This window comes from Branchiostoma lanceolatum, chromosome 1, assembly GCF_035083965.1.
Source record: "Branchiostoma lanceolatum isolate klBraLanc5 chromosome 1, klBraLanc5.hap2, whole genome shotgun sequence".
Taxonomy (NCBI): domain Eukaryota; kingdom Metazoa; phylum Chordata; class Leptocardii; order Amphioxiformes; family Branchiostomatidae; genus Branchiostoma; species Branchiostoma lanceolatum.
Window position 1 is genome coordinate 25,441,164 of NC_089722.1, and position 11,106 is coordinate 25,452,269.

Consider the following 11,106-nt stretch of genomic DNA (forward strand, 5'->3'; position numbering starts at 1 on the left):
TCTGGTCCGGGTTGACATCTTGAAAAGGTGATATATCACCTGTTATGTCAGTCCTTCCACAAATGTGGTAACGTTAAATCTCAATATATAAATGAATAGATAATATTTTCCGAAGTAAGGACTGCACAAGTAGCATTCTAGACAAGGAGAAGCATTTTGGGAAAACGTCCTCTCTATCTTTGACCCTAGGAGAAGGGTCATTCTGTCATTGTCAATGAACGTTGCATTGTTTAAATGAAACAGCTGGCGGTGAGGAATGCCTGGGGGAATACACAGTGTACAACCTCGTTTTATTCACAAAAGATTTAGCTCCAAATCTAATTCTAAGCCTCATTCGCTTTCTGTGCGTTTGAAATCATTTAGGAATTGAACTGCTGAATGTTGATCTGTTTCATCTGCACTATCAAGTTTAGTAACTGTGTCATTTACGACTACAAGAATTGGTGTTTAGATTCGTGGGGACCATTGTTGCTGAATCGCGTGCTATGTTCTGTTCAGCATAATTAAGGTCTGAAATTTGAGCTGCTCTGAAAGCCGCGCCTAAAATCTGCATACAGTTCCGGGGCAGGGAAAACAGCAATACAGCAGGCAAGTGTGAAGTCATGTAACCAGATTCGCCGATTTCTACCTTCCAGGTAAGTTGTTCTATCAACGTCTTCCAAATCACACCTGTTCATGACTAGGGGAGAAAACGTTTTGTAGTTACAAGAAGGTTCTTGGTAACGTTAGGTGGTTTTTGGCGTGTTCACGCGAAGCGTAAACAATCATCTTCTAACACAGATTCTATGAGGGAGTGATCGGTAAATATTCCTAACGTGAGGTGTGTTTACAGTACCGGCCTTTTACACACCCAGGTTTGCTCAACCATACCTGTATTAAACACACCATGACCACACCCGAACATTAATGTTTCGTCCCATTATCTCCGGGTGACTTTGAATTCCGTGTCTTTTTGTTGTGCTATCAGCTGTGATCGGGTAGGTATGCATGCAAGAATTTGTAATGCTTTGATAGATAGGGTACATGCCTACATGTTATTTTAGAGAAGATCTACCTTCTTGTTCTATCAGTTGTTGTTCTCCGTCCAGCACATATGATCTCACTCCTGATAAACAGACATGAACACATCGCTTTATCAGAGGGAGTTGACATCCTGAAGTCTGGTATACCGTATACAGTACGCAGCCCACGGGCGCGGCACAGCCTGCTAGATGTCGGTCTTTTTCTGACAGCTGATCTTTCCGATTATAATCGTGAGTTATATCATCCTGTAAAAAATCCCCGGAGTGCGTTAGTTGGACAACACTCCCAGTGACCGAGGAGTTCCCGGAAGTCCACGATGGCTGGTGACTAGCGGACATCCCATCCTGTCCCATGACAGATTTGCGGACTCGCCCACCAGGGAATTACATGCATAGCTGAGATAAATGCGTTGGCAAATGATAGATGATGCGTGAAAGCCATTTTAGACGAGAAAAGTGGGTCACATAACACAATTATATCATACTTAATGACACAATTCTCCCATCCCAGCCCTCGACCATTAGCGGATTGACCCCACAAGCAAAACCGCGCCTAAAACTATTGTTCTAGTTGAATGACAGAAGGGATACGATTTCACAGTATTTAGTGAGTGCCGCTTAAACGATCTTGAAGTGCAGCAGGCACACAGACCATTCCTTAAAGACGATAAGAATAACAACTTCTGAAGTTCTAAATGTCGATATCAACGCGTGGTCGACCAAGGAAGCGTTTTGGTCGTACCTTGATTGACTTAGCATAGATGCCAGGCAGGTAATCTCCAAGGAGATCTAACGGTTGCAAAGACCGTATCCAACTGGCAAAGGGAGTTTTCTTGCAATAAAAACTCCTTTTACCAGTTGGATACGGTCTTTGCAACCGTTAGATCTGCTTGGAGATTACCATGCAGGTACGTTAGTGGGACCGGACAAAGGCTATCAAACAAGGCTGGCATCCAGGCTATGGCTGAATGTAGGAATTCAACAAAAAAAGATACTAAAACCCAACCGAAGTTCACACAGACAGGCCAAAAACTACACCTCCATTTCTCATATCGGTAAATTTCTCATGTAGGCAATAACTCGGAAGTTTCCCTTACAGAGCATGTGTTCGCAGCAGTTCACGGAGTGACTGAGGCCTATTACGAAGCCGTAAATACAGCAACAAGTCTTCTTGACATTTCCATCGGAAGAAACTGGAGACTACAGACCATGGCCTCGCCTGATGTAGATAAACCTGAAGTGCAGCTTGAACTTGAAGTAAGATTATTATGGTTACCTGGGTTTGACCTATCTTTTCTAAGAAAATGCTGAAATGGTTGTATTCTCCATTTGACAGAGTTACATTTATAGCAATGGCATGTCATCTGTTTTTGTCATTTTTTGCGCGTGCTCCATGACATTGACCATTGTGATGACATTGACCCTTGTGACGTCTTACGTCCCCAGCCTATAACAGCCCAGCCGAGTCACGTGGTCCTGACGGATCAGGCGCCTGTTCCTATTGGCTGTCCTCCCGGGCTGGAGTACCTCACACAGATCGACCAACTACTAGTCAAGCAGAAAGTAGAACTTCTAGAAGGTGACTGAAATAGTTTGAATATAAAGTTAGTTCAAAATTAACCATATTTTGGAAAGCCTTCTTCCTCCATATTTACATGCATTTTTTGGAAGTGTTTCTTTCCCTTATTTTCCAAGTCCATCTGACTGTTTATCTTGTCTTCCGCTGTTTTACTCTTCTTCTGGAAAGATGGCTGATTTTTCGCTGGTCAGTATTTCTCTGAAGTGGAACATTATATTGTTAGGATATTAGGTATGATCATTAACTCGGTAGAACTAACGGCACAGTTAGTAAGGGCACAAAACGTTCACTATCAATTTATACATCTTACACTTACAGTATGACAACTATTTCTGTCTTCCTATATATAGTGCTCTCGGATATCGAGACCAAAAACAAATATGTCATCAAAAACTCTATGGGACAGAAGGTTTACTACGCTTACGAAGGTGAGATATGACTCAGTCAATCATTTATGTGACAAACAGCGGCTAGCTGATGCTATGATGAAAGCAATTATTTGAAAACCCCTAAGTGCTGATGCATGTTTAAGAAAAGACTGCCAACTTTGGGCAAGCGTGTGGGATTTTGCCTATACTAAAGAGGATCGGGTGTGACTTGGCGTCTTGTTAATCGGTAAAATATCGTCGGTCAGAATGTCACTGTACATGTAGAGGCCTGTAAACTATTCGATAACGTAAATTACATTTGTGTCTTTGAAATCGTTGTGTTCGTATGATTGTGACACCAGTGACTTGTGAGATGGAGTTTGCGAATGTCTTCTTCAGATTCCAGTTTCTGTACCCGCATGTGTTGTGGAAATCGCCGCGGATTCCGGATTATTGTAGTGGACAACAACGAGAAGGTACGATAGATCCTGCATATACACCCGAGTTGTCTTTGTTGTGAGTAGTCAGACTGTCTTGTTAATCATGGAACGGTCTAGTCATTTACAAGTACAAGGTAGGCACAAGGCTGTCTAACATCTGTTTATCGATGATGATTTATTCTTCATTCAATGCATTCTGTACGTCACTTTTAAGAGGAATTAAGAATGACAGTATTTCTACTAAAGACATTTCCCTGCCGTTGGTTATTCAAGCGTCAGGACCACTTTTCATTTTACGTTTCTGTCAGCATTACGAACCATTAACTAAAGCAAAATTAAGTTCATTTATGACGTTTTTTCGCTGTCTACTATCGCCGCCAGGAAGTAATCCGTGTGAAGCGTAAGTACAAGTGTTGCGGAGGGATCGCCTGCTGTGCCAACTTGGGGTGCGCCGCCCACGAGATCAAGGTGCAAGCGCCCCCTGGGACGACCATTGGTTATGCACGACAACAGTGAGTCTTTCAAAGTGGAAAATATATATATACATATAGATGTATTTAAGGGAGGTTTAAAGTCATAACGTTTCCCGTGTGTCTGATAAACAGAGTAAACGGTGCATGGATAGCGTTCAGCACCAAGGACGGGTATTGGGTAAGGGTTGATAGAGTAAAGCGTAAAGGACAAGTCTTTTTATTTTACATCTGGCTTCTGTTTATTACCAGGGAAAGATGTGCAATGTTTACAACTCCTCCAGCCCTCTCAGGAAACATTACAGAAGTGTTGTAGTGCTGGTGGTGGTAGATTGAAGAATGTATATATGTATATATTGTGTATTCCAACCTAATGTTATGTATATGTCAATATTTCTAATGTAATTTGTATGTCATGTGTATGTATAATTTAGGACTCAATGAAAGAGTAGTTAAGTATGATATGTATGTACTCTCACTAATGGAGGTTTTTCAAACCATAAACAATAAACCCACAATAGACGAATCGATAGTGACGCGGACCGTTAACACAACTTGTCTCTTGCCCTCCCCAGATGTACGTGTTGGAAGCCCCACTTCTCAGTCCGTAACGCGGACCACGACACGGTGTTTGACGTGAAAGGCCCGTGTTGTATCTGGAGCGGAGCGTGCTACAGATGTGACACAGACTTCAAGGTAATGTCACATGCGTCACAGAAGTAGTCTAAAATTGGTGTCTAATGCACTTAAAGCCTCAGTCACAACTAACGCTACCCAAACTTGCGCATATTCAAAGTGAAACTTCTACTCTACTTTGCTGAATACTTTTCACAGGACAAGAGAAAAATACCTGCGTTGTCTAGTGACATACTAAAATGTTTGAATCCATCTAAAATGTATCCATGAAGGTTTACAGTCCGGACGGCCACACGGTGGTGGGAAAAGTCAGCAGACAACACGCCGGCTTTATCAAGGAGGCCTTCAGCGATGCCACCAACATGAGCGTCACGTGTGCGTACATACCGTATACAACAACACTAGAGGGGATGTCTGTCTTTATGGTCTCAAGCTAGCAACCTTTCCAACAGTCAGTGTACATGTATATGTTTATTTGCGTTGACTCAAAGCTATCACTGCAGGAACGACTGCGGGAAAGATAACTAAACGGTGCACGGATAGCGTTCAGCACCAAGGACAGGTATTTGGTAAGGGTTGATAAAGTAAAGCGTAAGGGACAATTTTTTTAATCTTATATCTGGCTGCTGTTTGATTTGATACCAGGGAAAGATGTACAAGCATGCACATGGTGAATGATGTTTGGCGTGTCTTTTTTTAACAAAAATGGTCAGTTTTAATCACTTATTTTCCTGTCCCTACAGTTCCGATGGACTTGGACGTGAAAATGAAAGCGACCATGCTGGGTTTGGCATTCCTGATCGTAAGTTGCCGACGCTTTAGTTCATATACTGGAAGGATCATTCTTGATGTGCGTTTTGTATTGTTGTATTCTTTACCATGAAAAGCGAGGCCAGTATACGATTCCCGCGTAGCTCAGCGCGTAAGCGCTAGGATAGATACATCGAAAGTGAAAAGCTTACTTTTTAGTCTAGCTTGATTGCTGCAAAGCACAGAAATAGGGGGGGGGATTGATACATTCTACTGCACAGCTCAGTGTGTGTTGCTTTTCTTTGTTGTTTTCTGCAGGATTTCATGTATTTCGAGGACCAACACCAAGACTCCGACTAGGTGCCTACGTCACGTCAGACGACTCAAACCGAGGCAGCTGAGAGATGACGTCATTCAACGCGTCATATCTCTCTACAAAATACGAAGACATTTTCTCACAACGTTGAGAATTCTACAGTAATTTTGATTTTAAGTCAACTTTCTTTAAATACCAAAAGTAACTTTCATATCTGGAGTAAATTTGGTCACCTTTGATTAAGATGAAACTACAAAGTTGTAAGATTTTCTAATAGTATGATTCTTATCTTCTCAACATGTTGTATCTTACACTTAGAACTTCACCATGTTGACAGTGTTTTGTTCGTAATTGCCAATGCACATACACAAATAGCATCGATCATATATACGCTTTTTTACAATGCTATAGTTGTTTTTTTATATCCAATACTGAGTTTTAAGAATTAAGCACGATATCTTGTCTAACAGTGATTTTAGTTTCATATGTGCAACAGTAGCGATAGAAGTCTGCTCACTACGTCTTTATGTAGTTCAAAGTAAGGCAGCTAGGGAGCAGTGTTTCTGAACATCACAATCCGAGACCAAGGTTTTTCAGACGCCGTTTCTGGAAGAGTAACATGTTCAGAGAAGTGTTTCAGTGTAAAGATTACACAATCATTGATAAATGAATTTGGAACTTGTAGTATTTTTGTCAAACTAAATCATGGCGTTTATAGTACTCTAAGCCAAAGGAACTGTTAACAGTCTCAACCTAGTGTTATTATTAAATTTTCTACGGACTTTCATCCAAATTCTTGTTCTTATATTTACCACATATGAACATCATTGCAAAGAATATTAAGAGGGGTAATAATGACAATTATAGTACCATCATGTTATATACCGATTTCCATATCTTCAAATGTATTCACGAACACTTATCATTGTTTATCATAGTAGATGTACTACAAATGTACTGTGCATTGATGACTTGATACATTTTAAGCGAGTTTCAAAATATTTTACTTGCATTTTGATACTTTCATTGTCTTTTTTATATCTAGTTTGTACTTTATATCTAATTTGTACTTTGATAATTAAACAAAACATTAAGAGTTGAGTGGATTATTAACTGCGTCTTGTTGTATCACTGCCGACGTTCCGACCATGCATGTATCAATACAGAACAAATGTGCGATCTGACGATCGAGCACTACGATTACATTTTAAAAATGTTCCCTTGCTCAATGGTAACAAGAGGTTTTAGAATCGCATTCTGAATTCATACTCTATATACTGTATCACAGTCCTCCAGTTCTTAGAGCTGTCTACGTCTTGTGGTACCAAAAACAAAAACAAAACACGTATCATCACAACATAAACTGTTCACGTCGTGAATTTGCGATTAGTCTGTTATGACAGACAGTACTAGTCTTAAACCGCTTTAGAAACTAAGAAGGTTATTGTTGAATTATATCATTATGTCATTCATCATATAAGCGGACGACTAGTTGAGTTAAAGGTCAAAGCGGTCAAGGGAAAGTGTAAGTGTAAGATGTTCATATATATATCCTTACTTTGCATATTACGCTAAAAATGTGATGTATACATGAATGTAGGTGGCGCTTCGACAGGCGTCACGGTGTTACATGGACTCCACGCGGGGCAACTAAAACCGATCCTCTTCATGTCATTTAGTATTTCAAAGTTCATTCTAGATGTGCGCAAAGGTGTCTTGTCCTATTTGAAAAAGTTTTCACTCGCTTTAAACCCAAACTCATGCATATTTTCACATTCATAAGTCGGGGCTACATACCCTATGAGAGCCTTATCTGCAGTACCGCTCCCGGCCGCCTCCTGAAAAATGGTTAAGACGACCGTCAAATTGCCAAATTTCTGTCTTTTCGGGAATGGCAAAACCGCGAAAGGCTCACAAAGGGGTTTGAATTTCTTGTGCTTAGTTGACTTTGTTTTCGACAATGTGACCATTTATGATTAAAAATGACAATATTAAAGATATTTCAGAAATAAAACGATGAGATACTAAGCCATACATGACATGCTTCCTTTACAGTTTACCAATAGAAGTGGTCCTGTGTACATGCCCTGTAAATTATCACGTTCTGACGAGTTACCACATCTAATTATAAATTCTATTAATATTTCGTGAAACAAGAAGACGCTGAACAAATTCAAGGGTGTTTCTGTCCGTTTGTTTATCAATTATAGATCAATTTTTTCTTCCAAAATGCTGTAAGGCGTGTGGATTACTTGCGGATGCAATATAATCTTGATCGCCCGGGAGAGCCGTTCGATGGGCTCAGGGATGAAAGAACAGGTTTTTGTGTAGAAGTTAATTTGTTGCAACGTACATTAATACGACATACCTCCTGATTAATCATAAGGGGCAATGATGATCAAACATTCTCATCACCTTCGTGAACTTTCGTGCGCCCGTTCGCATCAGTTTTAGGGGGTGTTCAGAGAATATCATCCATGAAATCAATTCAGCGTTCTGCGGTACTGGTGCAATAGTGGTGAGGTGGAATAAATGCTTCAAGAGAACTTTGGCCGTAGTAAGGAGATAACGCCAAAAGTTTAATATGAGATATATATGAGAGCACATACTTTATCAATATTCAAACGTTGTATATATTTCATTATATTGGAAGCGAAACATATACATGTCCTACAAACAATTTTTTTGAGCTGTCGTCTTGTAAATCATGATATGATATTCAATGTCATGTTAAACATGTAACGTATACACAATACAACGTGCTCATTAGATCATGAATCAGCTAGACGTTTGCGATGTACTCAATTCAGAGCTCATCCACGGCCACCCAACTGACGTCCCGGCGGATCGCGATATGACTATACAGAGCAACGTGCGATCTTTCTGAATGGTATCAAGAAATAGTACTAGTGTAACAGTATTCCAAATTCCTAATCTATATACGGCAAAACAGGAGACTATACGTGCGAGGCATCGCCGCCAGTACCTCGGAGACACAGCTGTTCATTTCATACCACTGTATACACGTAGTCTCTATCAGACCAGCTACATGTATAGGGAGAATATTTGCCAGGGAAGTTTGGCCACCAGAGGGATTCATTTGCAAGCGAGCGAAATATTGACTCTCACAATTTTTCCCAGCCTTTTTTGCCGACTTCTACGATCTATACGCCCGTAAGAAGGCCTGGTGGAGGCTAGTATATATAAACCTGAATGGTCCGGTAAAGCAAGCCGTTATGTATAAAGAGGATGAACAGTTGGGTAAAAAGCTAAACTTGCCAAGGAAAAGCGGCAGATGTTCATATGTATCTTTAACATACTCTTTCTGTACAATAAGTGATATGAACATGCAATACAGGCGGCGCTTCGACGGGTGGCCAATATGCTACGTGGGCTCCTCGCGCGATGCATCAAAATCGATCAAATCATGTTTTTAAAAGTCTTCAAAGTCGTTCTAAATGTACGCGGAGACATATCAACCTGCTGAGAGACTTTTCACTTATTCTAAACTAAAATCTTGTACATTTTCAGATTTTTACAAGTTGAGACTAGATACCCTATGAGAGCCTAATCTGCAGTACCGCTCATGGCCGTCACAAGAAAAGTGAAATTGCCAAATTTCGCTGTTTTCGGGAATGGGGAAATCGCGAAAGGCTCGCAAGGGGGGTTGACTTTCTAATGCTTCTTTGGCTTTGTTTTCGAAGATTTTGCCCTTTAAAATCGAAAATTATGATATTCAAGCTATTTCAAAAACAAAACAATGTGGTGTTAGCATAGATTATATGTCCACTTTGCATTTTATTGAAATACATGTATAGATAGAAGTGGCCGGGTGCACATTACCTTCCACATTGTCACCTTCTGAAGAGCTAACACCTTTGAATTTCAATCCTATTTTGTGAAACAAGAAGACGTTGATCTAATGCAATTGTGTTTGTCTGTTTGTCTATCAATAGATCAAGTTGTCCTTTGAAAAGGTTGTAAGTTGTGCGTATTTACTTAATGGTGCAATATAATCTTGGACGCCGGGGGAAGCCGCTTGATTGACTGAATATCTATCGAGGTCAAAATCAGTGTATCATTTGGTGATTCCATTCGTGGATTATGATATAACATTATATGTCAAAACTTTCTTCTACATAACGACTAGACTTAACAAAAATAAAGCATTGGATGATTACTTTTCAGTATCTAACACAATATTCAATAGATAGACACGTCAGACGTTTGGTCGTATCTATAGCTTTGTATTACAAGCGACGTTGCGTCCTAGAAATGCACAGCAGAGCAGTTTGTTGTAATTCATCAATAGCAATAGAAACTACCATTTTATATTGTACGTTACATGTACAGTAGACGTAGAATCTACCATCAGTAGTATTCCCCTTTCTGTGTCTTAATGTTGAGATCCAACATATTGCTTCTTCAGTCGTTTACGATTGTTTTCTATAAGAAAGACACGAGAGGAGGTTGTAGTGCGCATGCCCGTCGTGTGGCGGTTCCAAACGCCTCGACTTCCGAGAAAGTCGTCCCGACTGGGACACGTTTTCAGGCACATACTACCTACAAACCTTCCTTCTACCAGTCTTATTAACTCTTTACATGAACCTGTATGTTTTCGATATCCTTCGTGGAGTTTTTGATCTTCTAGATGACTATATGTTGTTCGGCATCAACGTATATGTTGCTGTTTTCTTGGGGTTACGTCCAAAAGAAATCGATAATGTGGAAGCGATCATGATCACTTTTTTCAGTAGATAGTGAATCATAAAACTTATATATGGTCCCAATATTTCAGTCCATTTTGTCTTTAATTCTCTTGTTTTTGCTTGAAATGATAGACCAAGCTTTGAACACCAATAAATATTTTTGCACGGTAAGGTGTGGCCTGTGATGATATCCTATGCGTCAACCCCCTTCATAGAGCCTTTACAGTCTTCATAGCAAATACACAAAACGAAAGAGTCCACTATAAAACACTATATACACTACGAAGGACGACAACGCTGTAACGACAAACAATACATGCAATGCTTCTTACTATATATAGTATGCGTCACCTACTCTCCAAGCAGAGGAGGGGTTCCTGGTTTTTGACGTGTTTTTAGGCGTCTTTGTCGGGCTTTCTACTTTGTCTTTTTTTGTCTCTTCAAACAAAAGACAAAGTAGAAAGCCCAACAAAAACACCTAAAACACGTCAAAAACCAGGCGGAACCCCGGCTCTGATTGGAGAGTCTGCGTCACCAACTCTAAGGGATTGACCATTCAACGGTGACATCTAGCGGATGTTGTAATTAATGCAAATCTTGTACAAAGTAAGCCGAATGACACGCGGTATGATATATTCTCAGCAAACGATTCATATATTGGGAGGCTTACCGTGATGCTACAAATCTTTAAAGAATTATTTTATTTTGCAAGCTTTTTCATCTGAAATTAAAACAGCTACATATAGTATAAGCTGACTGTCATGATTCATATCATATATTTAGGAGGTCCTCATTTGTACTAGGTGCATGGATACA

The 11,106-nt window shown here is 40.1% G+C and overlaps 1 protein-coding gene across 1 annotated transcript; it reads left to right on the forward strand.

Moving 5' to 3' along the window:
* The first annotated feature begins 512 nt into the window (after window positions 1-512).
* On the forward strand, window positions 513-6,687 carry LOC136444455 (phospholipid scramblase 1-like). The gene is made up of 10 exons (XM_066442004.1): window positions 513-635; window positions 2,122-2,279; window positions 2,469-2,601; window positions 2,952-3,029; window positions 3,369-3,445; window positions 3,791-3,921; window positions 4,455-4,575; window positions 4,788-4,890; window positions 5,259-5,317; window positions 5,584-6,687. The coding sequence occupies exons 2-10, from the start codon at window positions 2,232-2,234 to the stop codon at window positions 5,623-5,625; spliced, it is 792 nt and encodes a 263-aa protein (XP_066298101.1). The 5' UTR covers window positions 513-635; window positions 2,122-2,231; the 3' UTR covers window positions 5,626-6,687.
* Window positions 6,688-11,106: the final 4,419 nt, after the last annotated feature.

What these genes read in the sequence shown, in the direction of transcription:
- LOC136444455 (XM_066442004.1), top strand. Translation starts at nt 2,232, where the DNA reads ATGGCCTCGCCTGATGTAGATAAACCTGAAGTGCAGCTTGAACTTGAA. An exon ending in GGTTTACTACGCTTACGAAG is followed by an intron (nt 3,030 to 3,368) that starts GTGAGATATGAC and finishes TGTCTTCTTCAG; the next exon opens with ATTCCAGTTTCTGTACCCGC. An exon ending in ATTGGTTATGCACGACAACA is followed by an intron (nt 3,922 to 4,454) that starts GTGAGTCTTTCA and finishes TGCCCTCCCCAG; the next exon opens with ATGTACGTGTTGGAAGCCCC.